General features: G+C 43.6%; 1 protein-coding gene and 1 long non-coding RNA gene across 2 annotated transcripts in view; one reads left to right on the top strand and one right to left on the bottom strand.

The window, feature by feature from the left end:
• The window catches only part of atosa (atos homolog A), a 41,471-nt gene that overhangs the window by 9,499 nt on the left and 8,365 nt on the right, over nucleotides 1-23,607 (top strand). Inside the window, exons 2-6 of the mRNA XM_034076685.2 lie at nucleotides 17,908-18,092; nucleotides 19,400-19,596; nucleotides 20,707-20,832; nucleotides 21,579-23,349; nucleotides 23,464-23,589. Coding sequence (XP_033932576.1) covers nucleotides 17,908-18,092; nucleotides 19,400-19,596; nucleotides 20,707-20,832; nucleotides 21,579-23,349; nucleotides 23,464-23,589 — 2,405 coding nt within the window. The remainder of the gene's footprint in view (nucleotides 1-17,907; nucleotides 18,093-19,399; nucleotides 19,597-20,706; nucleotides 20,833-21,578; nucleotides 23,350-23,463; nucleotides 23,590-23,607) is intronic.
• Nucleotides 9,757-13,838, bottom strand: LOC117440379 (uncharacterized). Its single transcript, XR_004551251.2, has 3 exons — nucleotides 13,692-13,838; nucleotides 13,319-13,458; nucleotides 9,757-12,270 (listed from the first exon to the last, which is right to left on the bottom strand). It is a non-coding gene; the product is annotated as an uncharacterized lncRNA (long non-coding RNA).

Genomic DNA, 23,607 nt, shown 5'->3' with positions numbered 1-23,607 from the left:
GTTCTTTTTATTATCCTGAAAGTTTACAGCACGTATCATTTCTTTCAGCTTCACTGTTCTTGATATTTACTCAGCCTAATGTATTCGCACCTTGAAGCTGCCCAGTGCACCCAGTCCTCCTCTTTTAGCCATCAAGCAACTCATCTGAATAATACAGGCTTTAAGTACCTCACTCAAGGACTTCAGCAGACGATGGTTTTTGAAGATGAAGACAGAATATTGTATCTCATTAGTCTGGTAGACTACAGAGAGTACACATGTGGTCATCTGCTTCAAACGCTATTCCAGCTGATGTTACCTATCTTCAAAGATATTGTGCTTTTTAGGGATTTCCCTTTCCTGTAGTGTGTTATAAAGGTTTGTGTGCATGTAAGTGCAAAGGCTAAAATCCCAAAGTTCACTTTTTTTCAGCCCTCCCCATGACATCACTATGTAAAACTTGCGCTTCTATTGGCTAGCACTCTTAACAACTTGTAGGTGATAGCCTAAGGAGCACGACATCTCTAAGCGTTTGACCAATCATTAGGGATGCTCCGATCGATCGGCCGCCGATTGATATTGGCCGATACTCACTCTCTGCCGATCGATCGGTGCTCTCTAAAAATGCAGATTGCGAGAGCCGGTCGCATGACGTAAAAATGATGACGTAAAATACATGACACTTTTCTCTGTGCGTGGCTTCACCGGTCTAGCAGTATTTTAAGGTGTCTGAAAATGACAATAAAATAGCGGTATGCAACGTGTCTGAGCAGAAATCCTGCAGCTCCACCCGCCGTGACGGACCGGTGAGCGGATCGAAACACACACTGAGAGTTAGACCTAATACACTTAGCTATTTGACCTACCTCTGGAACAAGCTAAACTAGTTATAAATATATTTATTCTTCACTGTCGGCCGGGTCACGCATTACTGGATCAGTGAGCTGCATGAGACAATACTGACAGGCTGTCAGGAGAGAGAGAGAGGGGAAGAGAGAGAGAGAGGGAGGGAGAGGGAGAGAGAGAGAGAGAGGGAGAGAGAGGGAGGGAGAGAGAGAGAGAGAGGGGGGGAGAGAGGAAAAGAGAGCACTTCCAAAGTTAATGTAAACTTGAATAATGTACTTCATTTGAATGTGATAATTATGTTGGTTGTTGTTTGTGGAAGCTCCAGTGAATGAGCCCCATTAACTGAGTTTTAAATGGAAGTTCCCCATAAGCCCCGCCCACTCAATCGGATCGGCGATCGGTATCGGCCGATACCGATTCCGGCGATCGGCCCCAAAATTGGCGACCGGAGCATCCCTACCAATCATAACAGAGCCGGCTAGCTAACCAATCAGAGCAGACTGGGCTCTGGTTTCAGACAGAGGGTGAAAAGAGGGGCTGCAGCACAGGCAGTATGAGAAAAATAAAGACCTTTTTGAACATTTAAAGCATGTAAACATGTCACAGTAGAGGCACAGAATAAAACACCTGAACATAAGCCTAATATGTCCCCACTAAAGGCCGTGGTTAAAGGTGTGCTTCTCACCGAAACCAGCCGGTATGTGTGCGGTTGCATTGAAATCTTTCCTGGCACTCCTTCAACCATGGTTACCTAACCGTGATAGGCTACCATTGTTACCGATCCTTTCATCACACAGAAGTGACCTAATACTGTAAGAACATTACAAGTGATTTAAGGGGGATTTGTGAGCATGAACTCAACAAACTTTACGGCAATCATGATGACAAATACAACATATAAAACCTTCTTAGAAAATAAAGATATGTTAACAACCAAGTGAAAGAAGTTGTTGTTCATAGACAAATCTCATAACTACTCTCTTCAATCAGGTCTGATAGCCAGTCAGACAGTTTTAAAATAAGTTTTTTCCACATCAGCCGAGATGAGTTTAAAGTTGTTATGCCTCAGGATGACTTTTTTTTCCTCAGAGCTAATAACGCCTCTCAGCCAATCACAGCCTGTTGCTATACGTATGCTGTGAATCTGCCCCTTTGTGTTGCAGAGTGGGAGAGGGACACACACGGACCATAGATCCAAAGTCCGTGGATTCAAAGAAACGTTATTCAAGTGGGAGGAAACTGGAAAAGTTTAGAGAAAGGCTGACTATAAGTTAATATTGGAAGCTATGAGTATACGCACCCTTTCTAGTAACAAGTAAAACAGACAAAAGCCAAAGGGAGATGTTCTAATTTAAGTACAATTTTTAAAACCAAGTCTATAAGCAGAGGTAAAACCAGTATTGCTAAATTTAGCGATTCATATTCAATCTGAATCAGTTCTTCCTTAGCAGTGATCCTTACCGTTCTTTCAAGTGTTTCTGGCAACAACATACCCGTTTCTTGGCAGGCTAAGCCAACACTTCCATTGTTTTTTAAGGTTGTAACACAAGGCAGACAATAACAGGAAAGGTGAGCTGGCAGTGACCGGGGAATAATGTTTTAAAATGCCATGGAAAAACAGCTGAGCCTTTAATTACTATTGTAATATCGCAGCAACCTCTGCTGCTTTACCTCAACAAAAGAAGTGACGTAAACACACTTAAGAAAAATACACACCTACACAGACGGGCAGACAGACAAACCATGTGCTTTTCATACCAAGTACATGATGTGACACACACTCGGAGCACAACAGGAGCATTAATTGTCTTCAGACACTTTCTTGTCAAGCTGTGGCACACGGTCACATTCAAAGGAGCATATTGCCGCAGCTCATTCCTACACAGAGACACTCTTCAATCACCGTGACGGGAATGTTTAACACAATGTCCCTGTTGCCTTGGTTACACCCCCCTCCTCACCACCACCGTTTATTCCCTGGTCAACAGTTGTGATCGTTGATCACCGCTCTCCTGAAGGGCCAGGTCAGTGTGCCAGGAGAGGAATGACCAATGAGGCCATTTATATCCTTTGTTTTTACGGAAACACCTGTTTTTATGTCAGGATTACAAATAAATAAAAGCTTTTCTCTTTTAGTAGCTTCAGGGGGTTATTACGTTTCTCTTCAGGCAAACTTAGCAAAGACTCACATTGTTTATTTAAAGAATCTAAAATCAGTTTTTTGTCACTGAAAATAACCAGAATAATCAAATGTCATATGAATCTTCTTATTTTTAGCTGGTGACCATCTGACGGCTTAACATATATCAGATATACCTTATTAACATTTATGCAGGTGTCCAAAACCTCTGGGCATCTCTCGCCTTTCTGCAAGTGTCAAAATGAGAAGTTGAACATATGTTTTAAGTCATGACAACACCATTGCTAGACAGCCGAGTACATAAATAGACAGTGCAAGACTTCTTCCTGGTTTGTTGTCAAAAATGGTGACTCATTTATTTTAAAACCATGACGTCAGAACTATAAGAATCTGAACTTAAGTAAACATCATATTAGTTTGAAGGATTGGCTGGGAAAGTACTAGATGATGGCATGAAATCTGAAAAGTACAAACACTATGCTTTACCTAAAATAATACTCCTTTCATGTATGAATCTGTAGCAACCACCTGACTTGATTTCAGCTCAGGGTGCATCAAGTGTAGATAGATAGATAGATAGGTAGATGGGTAGGTAGGTAGGTAGGTAGGTGATAGGTGGGTACATACATACATACATACATACATACATACATACATACATACATACATACATACATACATACATACTTTATTGATCAGAAGCAGAAGTGTGTTCAGACTTTATAATACAATACTTAAAATAGTTAAAGGTGGGGTAGGTTATTTTGGAGAAACAAGCTGCGCTAGAATTTGAAAATACACAGCCGGAAAAAATCTGCCACTTCCTCACAGAGCCCCTCCTCCAACACACACGAACGTGCACATGACCAATGAGGGCACGAGATAAGTTTGTGCACAGATGGAAGGCTGACAGGCAGGAAGGCCATCCAGTTACTTTAGCCGGGCCGGCTCAGATGATTGGTCGTGCTTTTTACAGTACTACGGCTTCACAGATGAGATTATTTTATGGATTTTTTGTCAAAGCACTTCAGATATTCATGTTAAGAGCATTCCATGGAATATAACAAAAAGTGTATCTCGAGCCGGTTTCTCAAACGTACCTACCCCACAAGTGGAAAAGAGAATTAACAATACAAAATATATATATTATATCAAATATAAACAAAACAATATAAAATATTCTGGATAATTAAAATAGAAAGTCAAAAATACAACAGGATCCAAAATACTGCAGGTCTTTTATAAGAAACGAGAAACTCACATTGTTATGACAATTAAAGAATGTTAGACGTATTCTTTAAACATGTGTCAGCTACGCTAAGCACCACATGTCCTGAATAGCAGATGAATATCTTGGAACTTATAGAGTTGGCTGCCCTGTATGTACCAGATTGTTCAACAGGGGACTTCTTAGATTCACACATCCATGTACACAGAGTACATGGATGCATATAGTATACTGAGTGCTCAGATGTTCTCTCTCTCTATGTCTTGCATATTTCAGAACATGCAGCGTGTCTGGAACTAGGCACAATAATACATTTTGTTGGACGATATGCTGTTGTTGTACAGAAACAACTCCAATAAAATATATAATTGTCACTTTAAGACCATTTATGCCAAGAACAACTTTGCAAAGGGCCATGAACTTCTCTTGAAAACATTCAGACATTGGAATAGAAATGTGAAGGAAAATGTTCTATATAAATAAAACAAAGAAACACACAACGAAAACAATAAGTATAATTTTCTCCAAGGCTTTAAAAGAAATATGCAATATCTGTGCATAGAGTGGTGCAGTGACGCGTTCCCTCGTCTCAGTCAATGGGATTTCTCCATAGGATTTTGGAAAATAGCTGGAAAGCAGGTCTGTGGTCGACACAAATTTAAGAGACGGATCACGTTTTGTTCTACGGCATTAAATACATCAGCAGTGACCCCGCTGGTGATTTCTGAAGAGTCTACGTGTCTGAAAAACGATGGTTGTTACCAAGTGGCTGAATAGGACTAGAGAAGTTGTCGAGGCCGTTGTACGTCATTACGCCGAACACGTAAACACCCTCTCTAAGTTTGTTTTTCCCCGTGTTCCGCTTGAAAGCAAGTCCCTGCCTCCTGCAAACTGTTAAAACAAACGCTTCAACTTGAACAATTTAGAATCTGTATGTTTGAATATGGATCTTAAGTTGGCGTGACGTTGAAGCAGCGACCCTGCTGTAGTTCCTTTATAGAATAACGTTAGCATTTTGCTTCTTGCGACTAGATTAATGCTTCGAAAATTATAAAAGTAGGATAGACATGTGGAGATTATCCGAAAAACGTGATCCGTCTCTTAAATGTGTTTCAACCACAGACCTTATTTCCAGCTATTTTCCAAAATCCTAAGGAGAAAGCATTGCTTTTTGCCGAAGGAACCGGAAGAAGTTTACATCCCGGTTTTAGGACTTGTCACGGTGGCGCTCTATGGACCCTAACCCTTCTGTTTATTTTGGCATCATGTTGGATAAAATGCTCGTGACATTCTTATGTAAACAAACACACATGGAAGCACACATATTGAGGTCAGCAAAAAGTATCTAGGTCATGCGCATATATCATACGATAAATCAATAACGTATTATGGTAGCAGGCTTCTCGTTGGTTGGAGAGTTGGTCATACTCTTAAGAAAAATATAAGCAACCGGATGTTTTTTTTCAGATATACCGGCGGAAAGGAATTGCAGATTAGTTGGTCTTGCAGATTTGCTGGTTTTCCAAATATAGCAGAACTGGCTGTGGAACAGAAAAAAGATGGCATTGCAAAGAATTCCCCTGGTGGAGAAAAGCAGTGGCCAGAGCTGCTGACACTTCCAATCTGCCACCTGCTTTGCTACCCGGGCGAAATACTTTTGAATACTTTTCACTGGATGTGTGCTTCCATATTCTCGGGATAGCTGCACAGTTGAAATCAAGCAGCCTTCAAAAGCCCAGGCAGGTGGGTTTCAGGGGAGCTCCTTTGTGATTTCTAAATAATCCATGAGCTTTTGTGGGAAGAGGATGGAACTCAAAGGGTTAACTTAGACTTCTAACTTTAGTGCGACAAAATCAAAGGAGCAAAGTGTGGCATGTGTGTCAGCAAGTAAGTTTTCTCACTATCTTGCAATTACTTTATCTTACATAGTGTATGACTTGAGGCATTAGCCCCTTTTAACATGGGCGGTGCTGGAAGACACCAACTCATCAAATACATGTTGTAAGCGCCTTTGAAAGCAGAGATAGACGGAGACAAACAGAAAATGAGAGCTACCAAGTTGTGTCTATATTTATCTCACTGGGGGCTGCAGTGAAGAGATTTAGCATGGAAGAACTGTCGCTGTAATCTCCTATTCTGCCTCCCTTTTCATTACAGAGGTGCAGCTGTGTGTCGGTACATGTGTGTGTTGGAGTGGCGCAGTCCTTGATGAGAATCTGAACTGTCTCCCAGTGAATTGAGTGTCCCTCTGTTCTTAGGGCAACACTTTGAAAATACTAATATTGCCCTGCGCTGATTGGAGTATGATGGCACGTCGTGATGCGGCTTTATCGGCTTCATCATGGTGTTTCTAGTTACTTACTTATCTGATTACTTCCCATGAGGCACACCAATTATGGCAATCAGTTTCCTTCTCGCTTTTGACTCATTTTCATCCACCAGACTCCCACATAACGAGCTGGTGGTACATTTAGGCTGCAGCTCCACGAGGACGAATTCGGTCGTTTGCGTTACTGTTTAGTGTCATATAGACCGTTCGGCCACACGAGGACGACCGAATATGGCACTAAACGACTGAGGAAACGACAACGGGTCCCAAGGTGGATAGAAATGCATACGCCACTCTCTGGGGGGTCAAACAGCTCCGTGTGTGCGCCCTATACGGACATTTTCAGATCACTGATAGTGATTGCGCAATAGCCCCGCCTCTCCCCACCTCTTCTGCTCACCTCCGCTTACCCCGCGCCAGTGCTGAAGTGTTTCGCCACCAACAACAACAACAATGGCGGATCGCAGAGTTGCTATCGTGCTCCGGACGCTATTGACCATGCTACAGTTGTTTGTGCAACATCTACAGCAATAATGATGAGGCAATAGCCCCGCCTCTCCCCACCTCTGCTGCTCACCCCCACGTCAAAGTAAACTGCATCCTGAATTCAGATTATTTATCTTTCTCTCGCGAGTGAAGACTAATCTGACAGGACGGAGACACGCAGCTCTGCCCACCTGAAGCTCCTCCCTCTGCAGCAAAACACACACTTCAAGTCAGATCATCACCCTTAGCTATTTTAATTACCTCTCAAACTCCCTAAACTAGTTATAAATATGTTTATTTTTTACTGTCGGCCGGGTCACTCATTACTGGATCAGCTGCTGCATGAGACAGACACAGACGCTGTCCGAAGAGAAGGAGGAAAAAGAGAGGCTCCGTGTATTTTATCATTATATTATATAGAGTCGTTATTCATTTGTTTTAAAGCTCAATAAATAACAAAGAAGACCTTTGACCGGCACTTTTATAATTTTGTCCTGAAGATTTCAACTTTAATACACGCTGACTGGCGAAAAACTCTGCCCGGTTCCCTCGGCCCCCACCGCGGAGAATAAACAGAAGGGCAACCATGACAACCATGCTTCTTCGCTGCTTTTGTGGAGGAAGTTACAGCGCCACGTAGAGGCTCCTGCATATGTACTGCAGCTTCTCCAGCGGTTGGAGCTAAACGGAGCGGTCTCGTGTGGGCAGACACTATCCGGATAATTATTGCATGTGGACGGAAGCCGTTTGCGATTGCGTTTGCGTTAATCCTATGCGTTTAGCCGTTTTCGTCCTCGTGGGGCCGCAGCCTTAGATTTGTTTCTGTTTGTGCTCCCTGTGCACAGTTCAACAGAAGTGACACCATCTTGTCGAGCAGCTAGGGAGACGTTAGAAGTGCTTTGCTTGTTGCAGATTGCTGCTGAAGCAAAACATGCCGACGAGATGAAGGCTTTTGCATACATTGAAATTGCTGTTTGGATATCATGCAGCCCTGTTGTACCACACATGCACTCAGGGCTATTTGCACATGTCCATGCAGGATTCAAGGTCAGGTCATCACAACATCGTGATTTCATAATGTGGGTTTGCAGAGAAAACATTTGCTCTGAGCCATTTTCCATCAAGGCTGCTGCTGCATGTTTAAGCTTCACTGTGTAGGAGCATTCAGAAGATCGTGTCCAGCTCTGTCCAACTTCTTAAATCATATTAACTTAAGACCCTAATGTAATGTAAAAGACTCAAAATGAGGATTTATTTTTCTTAAATCTTAAAAATGGCCTTGTGTCATTGTTGCCATAATCTTTTGATCTCTGCTTGGTTTCTTTGTGTTGATTCATCTTAAGAAAATGGCCTTAACCCACTGGAGCAGTCGGGGTCTTTAATGTCTTGCTCAGAGGAACCTGAACCGTAACCGTGGACCGTTATTTATTTACTTTCTTCAGTATTTTAATGGAAGAAAGCGGTTACAAGTCTACCTCTCTCACTATACATTCTTCAAAGTGTTTATTTTATAGTACAAGTACGTGCTTTTGAAACCCCTCTAGTTGGAAATCTATGCCTATAAACTTTGTTTATTGATCTTAGTGTCTCTGCTGGATTTGTTCCTCTGTGCCATTGTCGACTTTTAGCATGTTTGTTTACCAAGAAAAAACCCCCACAGCCAAGTCACGATTTGTTCAGTTTTGTAGTACAATAGTTCAAAGGTTGCTTTAGACAGTTTGTAATATATTTGTACTCCACAATCTTGGTATTGCCAAGTTAGACTTTATGTTTTTCTTCAAAAGCTGTCACAGAAAATCAGAAATGTTCTATTTAGCTGATGCAAATGCAAACTAATTTGCTTATTTCTTTCTGCAAGGTTTCAAGCGTTGCATGAAATGTGCTCGACAGACAGTAAACGGCTAATAGGACTTCCTGTCTGCCTTTTCTACTAACAGTGTGTGTTCTGTTTGCCCTTTAGACTACTCATATGTCTTGCCCAATATCTGTGCAGACCTTCTGCGTCTCTCCCTCTGAAATATGTCTCGTCTCTCTCTGAAATATGTCTCGTCTCTCCCTCTGAAATATGTCTCGTCTCTCCCTCTCCCGCCCTGCAGTATATTACCTCATATCGTCTGTGTGTAACACTCAGTCTTTGGTAGCCAGCGGTCCAGCCATAGGTGAGCTCATCAGTGCGGCGTTCCCGCTGAGACTTTGATCTGCGACTCTTTTATTCTCATCCGCACTGGCTTTTGTCTCAGGTCCTGCAGCACAGGCGCATCACTAATGAGGAAGAGCAGCGAGCCTCTCTGTGCTCTGCTTCGTGTGAATGAAACATGGTCACAGACAACTGACATCCAGAGTGAAGTGTGTGTGTGTGTGTGTGTGTGTGTGTGTGTGTGTGTGTGTGTGTGTGTGTGTGTGTGTGTGTGTGTGTGTGTGTGTGTGTGTGTGTGTGTGTGTGTGTGTGTGTGTGTGTGTGTGTGTGTGTGTGTGTGTGGTGTGTGTGTGTGTGTGTGTGTGTGTGTGTGTGTGTGTGTGTGTGTGTGTGTGTGTGTGTGTGTGTGTGTGTGTGTGTGTGTGTGTGTGTGTGTGTGTGTGTGTGTGGTGTGTGTGTGTGTGTGTGTGTGTGTGTGTGTGTGTGTGTGTGTGTGTGTGTGTGTGTGTGTGTGTGTGTGTGTGTGTGTGGCTGCTTATCACGAGACGGCAAAAGAGAGCCTGGTCAAAAAAGAAATTGTTTTCATTTACATGGACTCATTTTATTTAAGATCTATGTGCTTAACACTAGGTCGTGTCCTGTAGTGTGCAAACAAAACAAAACATAAGGTACATTAATAATCACAATATATTTAATGCCATTTTCACAGTTTAAAGCATATTTTGATGATTATCAGCAGAGTATGTTGGATCACGATTGTTATGGCTAGGACAATCCTGACATGAATTCTTCCCGCCTCGTGTCTGAGGTGCACAGATCAATGGGTCTGCTTCCCCTGTCCGTCTCCCATCTGTCTCTCTGTGGAAACACACTGCGTACACTAACATGTAATCCAGCAACATGTATTCAAACAACAAGATTCAATCAGGTTTCGACCGGACTCTGACATGTTCGTTCGTTTGCCTCTCTTCAATCTTAGATAACGATGAATCACTCCACAGTGTGTACCACGGTGTGTTTTTCCACCCCACATGACTCTATCCTGATCTGTTTGCCTGCAGACACAGAGACAGCTGAGGTGTGTGTGTGTTTATTTGTGTGTGTGTGTATACAGGCCCAACCAGCTGATCTGTACGCGGGACTCCAGCTGCACTTGGTGTCAGGCGGTCACAGGTCTAATAATAAGACGCCTGACTCCAAATCCAACCCGTTACATCACTCACATCACACATTATCAGGAGATGGAGGAGAGGACACACGCACATTAGGGCTGCACGATTTTGGGAAAAAAATCTAATTGCGATTTTTCTGACAAATATTGCGATTGCGATTCGAATTGCGATATTTATTTTTAAGCGACCCAATGGAAGTTTATTGTAAAATGCGGCCATAACTCCGGGTAGGAAGGTCGTATCAACATACTCCTGTCTCTAGCACCCCCGCAGCACGAGCTACGAGTGAAAGAACTAAACTTACATGAAACTTCCGTTGGGTTGCTTTAGAGTCAAGCTTCAGTTAAAGATTCACTGTAAAAGAAACATGTGATGGATGTGCATTACTAACCTGACTCAGACGGTTTGTTTCACCAAACCATATAGGAAAGCTCCATTGGAAGCCATTCGGAAAGGGCAGGCACTTTCAAAAATACTTGGCAGGTGATTGGATCAATCTGTCTATCACCTTCTATCATGGGCCACTTCTGATTGGTTAACAATGGCTGCTACATGTGGAGCACAGCACTTCTGATTGGTGTGGATGACTGACACACAAGAAGAACAAAAAAAAATGTAAAAAACAATCGCAGGCTTTGCGATTTGATAATCGCATCATCTCGAATCGCGATTTCGATTTAAAATGGATTAATCGTTCAGCCCTAACGCACATGCAACACATACAGATCAGTTTCCATTGTGTCATCGTTACTTTGGTTTGTAAAGTGCAGGATGTCTAAGCAAAGCCTCTTATTTAAATCCCAACCTGATTATGTTTTCCTGATTACAAAGACGTGTTCCTGTTTCTCAAGCAGTGCTATAGTTGCTATGGTGCTTCTCTAACCAAATGCAAGGGGACCGGTGGAGTTTACACACATAGGAGGAAGAAAATAGACAAGTGTACGTCATGGACACACAGTGCAGACAGAGAAGGCTCGATAACAACATGCATCTCACAGACACTTTCAAATCAAACGGTTCAAATATTCTGTCGAGGCGGGAATGGATTGGTCACAGTTGGGTGGGAAAGGGAGGAAGAGCAGGAGGAGGCGCAGCTGAACGCAGGATTGAACATTGATCCCCGCTTGTGAGGCTTAATGATTGGTAAACAACCCGGATTGTTCCATCAATTCCCAAATGATATTGAACTATTTGCACCAGGATTTAAAACCTTACAGAGGGAGGTGATTTTAGCTTAAAGCGTTGATGAATCAACAACTCCTTCTAAAAATAACACGGTTGTTATTTTGTAACTGTTCAAGTTGTTAATAAAGGAGGAAACTAGTCCTTTGTTTGGAGAATTAGCTTCTGTTTGTTGAAGATAGCCGTATCTTTTTAATTCCAAGCAAAGGGTTGCCACTTCTCTTCCTTTGTGTGTCAACCTCCCAGCTTCCATCTAGGCTGTGTGCATGTGTGTACATGTGTGTGTAAATGTCTAGGCTTCATAGGAATGTTCTCTTCAGTCACGACGCCCTAAAGAATGACAGCTCTCATCTATGGGCCGGGCCCCTTAACCAAAGCCATCACTAGTCCGTTGTCCTGCACTGCACGTTGCTATGTGTGTGTATCTGTATGTTTTCGCTGCGTTATCTCCGTGTCCTCATGGTGAATGGACTGTACTTTATATAGCGCTTTATCCAGTCTTTAAGACCCCTCAAACGCTTCCATGTCGTTCACCCATTCACACAGAGCAGTGTATCTTACTCCAGGACCTAACATCCACACACCGTTGGCCATCGGGAGCAACTCGGGGTTAAGTATCTTGCCCAAGGATACATCGACATGTTGGCTGCACGGGCTGGGATCGAACCCGCAACCTTCTGGTTGAAAGACGACCGCACTCCCTCGCAGCCACAGAAAGAGATGGAAGCTATATTCAGGACCTTGTTCTTTACGGGCTGCAATCGGAAAAGGCTTGAACAAAGGAGACCAACAGTGAAGGAGGAAAAGAGAGTGAGACAGAAAACTATGACAACGGTTGAGATTCAAGGTCATAGAGTTGTGTGACATGTGTGTTGTTGTTGTTGTTGTTGTTGTATGTGCTTTAGGAGGGGTCTGTGTGTTTCTGGGTTTGCCTTTTTTCCTAGAAAGCTGCAATTTGACACCCACTGTGTGTGCACGCATAATTGGGGCTCCTCTGTGCTTGTACGTGTCAGGGTTTCCGTTAGCCGGTAATTACCGGTTTTTAGCTGGTAACATTTATAAAAAACCGGTAAATTCAAAACCTGACGGTCAAAATGTCTGGTAATAATTAGGGAGGCTCCGATCGATCGGCCGCCGGTCATTATCGGCCGATATTCACTCTTAATAGTTTGATCGGTGCTCTCTATAAAGGCCGATCAGGAGAGCTGGATCTGATCCATATGGACATAAACGCGAGTGAAGTGTAACCGGACGAGAGAGAGATCAGATCAGCTGCTGAGTCTGACCGAGACACGCAGCTCTGCATAATCACCTGAAGCCCCGCCCTCTGTTTAGCGAGCTGCAGGCGCTGCATGAGAAACTGACGTGCTGTCAGGAGAGAGAGGGAGAGAGAGGGAGAGAGAGGATCCGTTTCTCCCGTGTTATTATTCAAAGTTGATGTAAACTTCTGAATAATGTACGTTATCTACTACAAGTAGTTTGTTTGAATGTAATAATTATGTTGTTTGTTGTTTGTGGAATAATTTATTGAAAAATGAATCTGAATTCTTCGATCATGTTACGATTATAAACTGAAGCAATATAAAAATGAGCCCCGTGAACTGAGTTTTAAACTGAAGCATATCTGCTCATAGTCCGGTAATTACCTGCTAACGGAAACTCTGCTACACAACTCTTATTATTATCATTGAAATATGACCGGTAAGTTTCAAATTAGTCCGGTAAAATAAATTCTGCCCGGACATTTGACCGGCGAGAAAAAATCCTAGCGGAAACCCTGGTACGTGTATGTGTGTGTTCAGTAGCCCATGCAGCTCACCATTTCTCAGAGGCTGTTATTCAGCTGCTTCCTCAAACAATCCTTCACGTCCTTCCCTTCATCTAGCCATGCTTCCTTTTCTCTTCTGCTCCTTTCCTCGAGCTCAAATCCCCTGATAGGACGGGGGCACGAGGATATACCTAGATCAAATCAAACTTTATTTAAATTTCACTTTTCCTACACAAAGGTTACTCAAAGTACTTCTCAAACCAAACACCATTTACAAAAGAAAAACAGTACTATCTCCCCCTTCCCAGGTATACATACAGTAGCTGTGTGGTTCAAAACGACAATTAAAACCAACGCAGGAATGAAGAAAACAGGAATAACACAATTCACTTATCTAAGTCAAACATCACGTAAACTCTTTGACCTTGAATCTCGACCTTTGTCATAGTTTTCTGTCTCTCACTCTCTCTTCCTCCTTCACTGTTGGTCTCCTTTGTTCAAGCCTTTTCCGATTGCAGCCCGTAAAGAATAAGGTCCTGAATATAGCTTCCATCTCTTTCACCCTGCGCTTATTCAGCCTACAGCTGGCTAACAGACCCCCCCCCCCTTCACATCCCCTCGCCTTCTCATGTTTTGTGTTGGACTCTGCTTCCCTCCACGTGCAGCAACAGCCCAAAGGCATGTAGGAGGAGTTCCCTGAGAAGAATGTGCGTGACTTGCTGGCTGACTGCGATATATACGAACACACATACACATACACACACACACACACACACACACAGGGACAGGGAGTGTGTGTAAAGTGTTTGTACTTCCAGCTTTATGAGATGAGGACATGGTATCCTCAAGATGATTACACATGTATAAATATCCCCGTAATTGTGACCTAATATTGCTTTGACTCCAATTTAAATAAAGCCAAGAGGAGGGTTTGATATTGTAAGGCAGGCAGGCGGCTGCTGTATCTCAGCGCTGTAAAGAAAGAAAGTAGTTATTCTATGAGCTGCTGTGTATCAGCTGACCTCCTGCGGGATTCTGGGAGTTTTCTCTGGAGCACAGGAGATAGAGCGCTAAGACGGGCTCTTCAACCTTCCGCTAAAAATATCCCCTGGAAGCTTCAATTACAACACAAACAGACAGAGCAGGATTTGGTTTTACGTTTTGTGGCAGGAGACAAACCACGGCTACAATTTAGGAGCATTTTGCTGTTGACCTGATGCACAACTGCCCTCATTGTTCACGTGTAAAGACTGACACAAATCAGTCATTATAATGGGTTTTTGTGAATAACAGCGCACAGCGGAGTGGCGCAGCGTGAGCTATGATTTGAACATGACAGCCAGCTGGGGTTTCCATGTTGGTCGTCTTTCTGCCTCCACATAATAGATCAGTTGGCCTTGCTGTTATTCAGAGGGGAAACGCTTGTTCCTGAATGGTTACAGTTGAATTCAGCTCTCTGTCCTAGTCACAGTTTCAGCCCCACCCGACACCGCCCTGGAAACATTGGTGGAGCAGCATGACTCTGCTTTTCTGTTCTTAACCCTCGTGTGTGTGTGTGTGTGTGTGTGTGTGTGTGTGTGTGTGTGTGTGTGTGTGTGTGTGTGTGTGTGTGTGTGTGTGTGTGTGTGTGTGTGTGTGTGTGTGTGTGTGTGTGTGTGTGTGTGTGTGTGTGTGTGTGTGTGTGTGTGTGTGTGTGTGTGTGTGTGTGTGTGTGTGTGTGTGTGTGTGTGTGTGTGTGTGTGTGTGTGTGTGTGTGTGTGTGAACCCTCTGCTCAGCTGACATGGGAAGTCTAAATATATTCCTCTGAAGCCAAACTGGAAGAGTTGTGTCATCCTCTGCCTGCCCCCACACCCCTTCTCCAAACAAGTCTTTCCAGCCTACTTTAAATAGCCATATCTGTTAAGCCATTCATTATGATGCATTTTATCGCCCCTAGCAACTGTCACAGCGTATCAATCAATCGGTTTTTACTTATGCAACATCTTCCAGACAGGTGAAATGCACTTCGAAGTACTTTATAAGAATGTTGAAAGTAGTAAAATGTTCACAAAATAAAGTAGAACAATGATTATTATTCTATCTTTATGATAATGATAAAAGCAAATATGTTGATTAATCACAGTATGATGAATTATAAAGATCATAAATTAGTAGGGATATCATTAAGGTTTTAACGGTACTACTACTTTTATCGATACCGCTTATCAGTCCGGTCTTTTAACGGTACTTTTATCGGTTCTTTTGGAGAAACAAATAAGGTAAACTAACTAAACAAATTGTGAACTAAACTAACATTGCTTTTTATTTAAATGAAATACATAATATTTCACATCGAAAGAAACAACGTTTTAACTAATCGTATTAAATAATCTGATGACAGAACTGTAAACAGAATAGCTGAAACTTTAACAAAATAAATAACTCGGTTACCTCTAATCATTAACCCATGTTTGTATAATGTAGTTAACTCCGTGTGTTGCTGCTAGCATACAGTGGGGCAAACAAGTATTTAGTCAACCACCAATTGTGCAAGTTCTCCCACTTAAAATGATGAGAGAGGCCTGTAATTTTCATCCTAGGTATACCTCAACTATGAGAGACAAAATGAGAAAAAAAATCCAGACGATCACATTGTCTGATTTTTAAAGAATTTATTTGCAAATTATGGTGGAAAATAAGTATTTGGTCAATAATAAAAGTTCATCTCAATACTTTGTTATATACCCTCTGTTGGCAATGACAGAGGTCAAACGTTTTCTGTAAGTCTTCACAAGGTTTTCACACACTGTTGCTGGTAGTTTGGCCCATTCCTCCATGCAGATCTCCTCTAGAGCAGTGATGTTTTGGGGCTGTCGCTGGGCAACACGGACTTTCAACTCCCTCCAAAGATTTTCTATGGGGTTGAGATCTGGAGACTGGCTAGGCCACTCCAGGACCTTGAAATGGTTCTTACGAAGCCACTCCTTCGTTGCCCGGGCGGTGTGTTTGGGATCATTGTCATGCTGAAAGACCCAGCCACGTTTCATCTTCAATGCCCTTGCTGATGGAAGGAGGTTGTCACTCAAAATCTCACGATACATGTCATGGCCCCATTCATTCTTTCCTTTACACGGATCAGTCGTCCTGGTCCCTTTGCAGAAGAACAGCCCTAAAGCATGATGTTTCACAGTAGGTATGGTGTTCTTTGGATGCAACTCAGCATTCTTTCTCCTCCAAACACGTCTAGTTGAGTTTTTACCAAAAAGTTCTATTTTGGTTTCATCTGACCATATGACATTCTCCCAATCCTCTTCTGGATCATCTAAATGCTCTCTAGCGAACTTCAGACGGGCCTGGACACGTCTGGCACTGCAGGATTTGAGTCCCTGGCGGCGTAGTGTGTTACTGATGGTAGCCTTTGTTACTTTGGTCCCAGCTCTCTGCAGGTCATTGACTAGGTCCCCTCGTGTGGTTCTGGGATTTTTGCTCACCGTTCTTGTGATCATTTTGACCCCACGGGGTGAGATCTTGCGTGGAGCCCCAGATCGAGGGAGATTATCAGTGGTCTTGTATGTCTTCCATTTTCTAATAATTGCTCCCACAGTTGATTTCTTCACACCAAGCTGCTTACCTATTGCAGATTCAGTCTTCCCAGCCTGGTGCAGGTCTACAATTTTGTTTCTGGTGTCCTTTGACAGCTCTTTGGTCTTGGCCATAGTGGAGTTTGGAGTGTGACTGTTTGAGGTTGTGGACAGGTGTCTTTTATACTGATAACGAGTTGAAACAGGTGCCATTAATACAGTTAACAAGTGGAGGACAGAGGAGGCTCTTAAAGAAGAAGTTACAGGTCTGTGAGAGCCAGAAATCTTGTTTGTTTGTAGGTGACCAAATACTTATTTTACCGAGGAATTTACCAATTAATTCATTAAAAATCCTACAATGTGATTTCCTGGATTCTTTCCCCCCATTCTGTCTCTCATAGTTGAAGTGTACCGAGGATGAAAATTACAGGCCTCTCTCATCTTTTTAAGTGGGAGAACTTGCACAATTGGTGGCTGACTAAATACTTTTTTGCCCCACTGTAATACCTGACGTGGATTGTGGTCAGCCTAAGGCACACCTGTGCAATAATCATGCTGTCTAATCAGCATCTTGATATGCCACACCTGTGAGGTGGGATGGATTATCTCGCCAAAGGAGAAGTGCTCACCATCACAGATTTTTTCAGATTTGTGAACAATATTTGAGAGAAATGGTTATTTTGTGTATATAGAAAATGTTTTAGATCTTTGAGTTCATCTCATGAAAAATGGGAGCAAAAAAAAAAGTGTTGCGTTTATATTTTGGTTCAGTGTAAAAGACAGAAAATCAATATTTTCTGCCCCTCTCGGATCCTCTGGAGGCTGTTTCAGCGACTTGGAGCGTAATGGCTGAAAGGAGCATTTTGTACCGTTAAAAGAAAAGTACCAGGATCACACACTTTTGAATTTCTGAAAAGTAGTCTAATGCACAGCCGTGTAGTGCCTTATAGCTAATAGAAATCAATAGGAAAACTAACGGGTAACCAGAAGCAAGTTAGTAATCAACCTGCTGCTCCGCTACCATTGGTGGATGTTATTTCGACAGAAGCTCACCCTCCTCTCTCTTTTTCTCTGCCTAGATGCAACGGAGGAGTTTTTCGAGTACGATGCGGAGGAGTTCCTGGTGTTCCTGACGCTGCTCATCACCGAGGGAAGGACTCCAGAGTATTCTGTGAAGGGCAGAACCGAGGGGCTGCACTGTCCTCCAGCCCAGTCGGCCATGCCGCCTCTTCACAAGCACGAGTGCAGCGACAAAGTGCCCCAGGTAGCACACACACCTCTCACACACACCTCTCATGACTTATCCTGAAGTGTGAACAGATGGCAGCCTCTTCTCTTTTGAATGTTGTTGATCATTCGTGTCTTTCAAGTTATGAGCGTTAATTGAGGGCCACTTGGAATTTGGATATTATATTTGACCTACATGTATGTTGTTGTTGTTGTTGTTGTTGATCGTGTATTTACTGTCATTTTACCAACACAGCTGGAACTAGGCATCCAATGTTAGAGATACAAATGTACCACGTTCAACAGCAACACAAACGGCAGCCTCTGAAATAAGTAGACTTTGATTTAATACCTCTTTAAAACTGTGTTAACCCTTAGATGCCCGAGTGACTGGACCCTACACTCTTCCATAAGTGGGTCAAAAAGGACCCGTATTAGAATAATGTGTTTTTATGCCATTTTTGTCATTTTGGTTAAGAAAAATCACTTGTATAATATTTAGTATTATATTTTGGTTCACACTAGAAATATTTTATATTTAATTTTTCACAATTTTTTATAATTTTCGGGGAAAAAATTACATTTTGAAAAATAACGAAATTCCATAGAAAAAGCATGCGGGTCAATTTTGACCCACTTATGGAAGCTTGGGTAGAAATACAAAAACTACAATTTCTTAAAATGTAAATAAAAAATTGGAATGGCATGATATCCAAAACACGTTTTTTGAGGAATAGCTGGAATATGAAATGATAAAAAAATGTAATTACAAAGATACATCAAGAAAAACCTCCTCACCGGGTCAAAAAAGACCCACTTATCATCTAAGGGTTAAATGAAATTAAACAAACATCATACATTGTAGGAATTTGTATTCGACTGCATTAGTTGTAGTGTTGTTTCAATCTGTATTCCTGCAACAGTTATACAAAACAGCATAACATCACATTGGTCTTGGAAGATAATCTTGCACTTGTGTATTCTACTCCGTTTCTGTTTGCTCTATTTTTATTGTTTTTTAAATTTGTTTTATTTGTTGCTGTCTTATATATATTCATGTTGCTTTGTTGGAGGAGCCTGGGACTTCAGAGATTCATTGAATCTTTGAAGTAAACTTCCATAATGGAAAGATTTTCAAGTGATATGTGATTAACACTAAATAAAAATCACTCGGAAATTGGGCTCTAATAATAATAATAATAAATATAATAGATTAAATTTGTATAGCGCCTTTGAAGGGACCCAGAAGCTCTTTGTGTCCCATCTGCCCCTAAACCTCTGTGTCTGGTGTTGACTCTCTCTAATGAACACTCACCCTCCACCTTTGTCTGTGTGTGTGTCCAGTGTCGGCAGGCGAGGCGAACCCGCTCAGAGGTGATCCTTCTGTGGAGGAACAGCATCCCCATCATGATCGAGGTCATGCTCCTGCCAGACTGTTGCTATGGTGACGAGTGCCCCCCGAGTGACCCCATCAGCGACCCGGTCATCAGACAAGATGCTCTGCTGCTGGAGAGATGGACCCTGCAGCCAGTTCCTAGACAGTAAGACACACACACACACACACACACACACACACACACACACACACACACACACACACACACACACACACACACACACACACACACACACACACACACACACACACACACACACACGAGACTATACGCACCACCATTTAGTTTCAATTCGGTATTTTAGACTTAAATACGCCACTTTGTGTTTCCAAGATTGCTGCCTCCTCCCATCATCATCCATTGCTCTCTTTGGTTTGCCGTTACTGTTTACACAACTAATGCTCAAATGCTCTGCTTTCCTTGACATGATTTAAAATAGATACAGAGCAAAAGAAAGAATGAGGTAGCTGAATTGTGAAATAATAATACGATACGATAATAATTAGTGTCAATAGTTGATGAATAACTATTCTATTGTTCAGCTATTGGTGTTTATGCACCATGTAAGCTGATGGCAAATGATTTCCTACAGTCTCACACTTCGGTCTTAATAACACATTGAACCTAAACTAAAAGGTTATTCAGAAGAACTGTGAAATCCCCATCTTTTGCAAATGTAATTCATTCATAACAGATTCAGTGCAGGTTTGACAGTTTCTTTGTGTCCTTTTAAATCTGACATGAACTACTTTCATCTTCCAATGAATTCGGTGACATGCAAAGGAGAAGGCCAAATGGGGATACAAATAAATTATGGAATAAATTACAATACGAATACCAGATAATTGGCCTGGCACTCAGAGGGTTAATTTGCTTTACAAATCGGCCCACTTTCCTACTGATGTGTAGGAACAGGGAACACATGAAAGCATTACACACACACACACACACACACACACACACACACACACACGCACACACACTGAACTATTCATAAAGGTATACGTGTGGCCTGCACATAGCCATTTATATAATTGAAGTGCACCGAAACACACCTGGAGACATGTACACAAACACAGAACAAACACACATATACAGTCACACACACACACACGCACACACACACACACACACACACACACACACACACACACACACACACACACACACACACACACACACACACACACACACTCACTCACTTGAAGTGTTTTCGGGCACATTTCCACCCCTTTCTATCTGTGTTTTTAATAGAAGCGGCGATCGGTCCATTGAGGAGAAGACCCTGCTGTTGGCTGTTCGCTCCTACGTCTTCTTCTCCCAGCTCAGCGCCTGGCTCAGCGCCTCCCATGGCATCGTCCCGAGAAACATCCTGTACAGGTCAGACAAAACCCCCGCTGAAGACTTTCACTCTGGTGGGCCTTAAGCTTTTAACTGAGGTTAGATGATCAAAGCTACAGGGCCAATAAAGTTGTTATTTTCACAATTGTATCAGAATCAGAATTCCTTTATTCGAGGTTCAAGGTTCAAGTTTTTTTTTATTTGTCATACGAACATAGCTACAGTGTAGTTATGACGATGAACATCTTAGGTCACAGGCTCATCCAACAGTGCAACACAATAACACAGATAAACAGAAAAATATAGTGCAAGTAAATATTAATATAAAAAAGAAAAATAGTTTAAAAAGTGAAATAGTGCAATAAGAGTCTATATGCAAGTCATTGGAATGATATATTAGATAAATAGATAAATAATTTCTTAGTAGCAGCCAGATGAATATTATGGATGTTGTTTCAACAGTTCAGGTGTTTAACAGTCTAGTCCTCCAGTGGGGAAATGTACAGCGTTACAGCAAAAGTGACATAACAGGTAATATGTATGCCAACATGTTAACTATAGAAAAAAGCACACATTAGTCAATTACAAATAAGTACTCATCCATGGCTAAACATGAATAGCAGCATTTCAATCTAAAGCATATCGGTGCAAACCTGGTATGCTGTTTTGGAAATTGAATCAGAGGAAGTAAAACTGTATACCAGGGATAGGCTCTTGCAATGCGTCCATCTTTTAGGATGAAAGAATGTTTATTTAATGTCCCTCTTCCTGTCTCTTTCCAACAGGATCAGTGCTGCTGATGAGGAGCTGGTGTGGAAGTTTTCCCAGCCGCCGTCAGAACACATTTTCCCCATTCCCAATGTATCCCAAAGTGTTGCACTGCAGGTTCGTGTCCAGTCGCTCCCCCGCCAGCCCACCTACCCCACCCTGGCCTGCAGCATCCACACCGGCCTGCCTCCGCTCTACAGCAAGACCCCCAGCCTCAACCCCAACTTCAACAGCCATGGTGGACCGCCCACCCACAGAAATAGCCAGCAGGACCCCGGCAAAGAAAACTTCCTTCCCAACGCTAACATGTACAGCAAGAGCTCCAACTCCATGTCCGGCCTTCTCCTCAATGGATTAGCCATTCCTAATCTCCCCATCAACAGCCTCCCCCACACGGCTGCCCCCCCTCCTTACCGCAAGAAGGAGCCCGGTGAGGACCACATGTATCAGAATGGAGAGCTCCCGCAGGTCAACATCCCCCAGCGTCTGGGATCCCCGCTATTCCACAGGTCCACTCACTCCCCCACGCCGCCCCGCTCTCACTCCCCCTCTCCACTTCCCACTAGTAAAGCAGGGAAGTGGCTGTACGCGGCGCTCAACGGTTCATCCGACCCGAAAGAAGTAGGGGACTTCGGGTCGGTCCCCAACAACAGTGTTAGGACAAAGAAGCCCATGCCTGAGCCTCTGAGAGCTTTTAAGAACTTCTCATTGGCCGAGCCTCCCCGAAGCCCCTCCCCCAGGCCCTCAACCGAGACAAACCCCTTAATTGGCTCCCTGCTGCAGGAGAGACAGGAAGTTATCGCCCGCATCGCACAGAGGCTCAATTTCTGCGACCCCACAGCACCGCCGCTCCCCCCCGGCCTTTTCGCCTCCGACAACCCTCCCAAAGCCATGTGGGGCAGTAACCACGACGACCTAACTGCCAGTAAGACCAAAGAGCCTGAGGTACCCCCCTGCGAGTTTGTGGGACGTGTGTGGCCCAGTCCCTTCAACACACCCACCACTGACCCTGCTTCCTTCAGCAAACGAGAGAGCTCCTCCCCTAAACCTGCAGCATGCAGGAAGCTGAGAATGACCGAGACAAGAGAGGGGGGGGAGGAGAGCAAGGGAGAGAGGGAGAAAGAGAGCTCTCTGATCGCCCAGGCAGTACAAGACATAACGAGACTCATCCAGGAGAGGCTGTCCGTCCCCTCGCTGTCCCCGAGGCACGCCGGCAGCCACCTGCACCACACACACACAACAACAGTCACACACACGGTCCGCACATACTCACACCCCCCACACACTGCCACCAACGGCTCCACTAACGGACACACACCCAGCCATGAACCTCACACAGGCAGCAGTCGCACACACACGCCCTTTTGCACAGACACGCCCACGGTCGATCCGGGGACCGAACGCCATTCTCCCCGGGCCCAAAATGGTGCTCACCTTACACTTGAAGAACCTTTATTCACAGACCGCTCCTACGCTCAGGCTGGTCCACGTTTACGAACTCCCCCACGCGAAAAGCTCAGAGCAAGGACACCCAGCAGCCATGAAACCCTCTCTGCCTCCCCCGTCCTTGAGAGCAGGAATGCCCAGATTTGTAGTGGAACTTGCAATGATGCGAGCCCCGCCATGAACTGCAACATGAGCCACAACCACAGCAAGCCTCAGCTCCAGTCGCAGGTGCAGGTCTGTGCTCAGGCCCAGGCCGCGTTCCCCGACGAGAACCAGGCCCCATCGCAGTCCGGATGCTGCAACACCTCCAGTCCAGACATGACTCCCCCTTCTCCTGTCCTGGTGAGGGACTCCTCTTTCTCTTCCATATACTTTTGAATGATGGGGTTGATGAACGTCATATCTTTAAGCAAATAACTTGCACTGTGTTAATCTCTCTCCATCTCTGTGCTCCAGCGGTCTCACAGCCCCTCCCCGCTGCGCCCCTGCAACACGTGGAAGAAACACAACCGCCACTCGTTAGACGCCACAGCGACCAAGGCCTTCCACCCCTGCACAGGCCTGCCTCTGCTCTCCAGCCCTGTAAGTAACACACATCTT

Source organism: Pseudochaenichthys georgianus, chromosome 3, assembly GCF_902827115.2.
Source record: "Pseudochaenichthys georgianus chromosome 3, fPseGeo1.2, whole genome shotgun sequence".
NCBI lineage: Eukaryota > Metazoa > Chordata > Actinopteri > Perciformes > Channichthyidae > Pseudochaenichthys > Pseudochaenichthys georgianus.
This window is presented reverse-complemented; position numbering and strand designations above follow the sequence as displayed.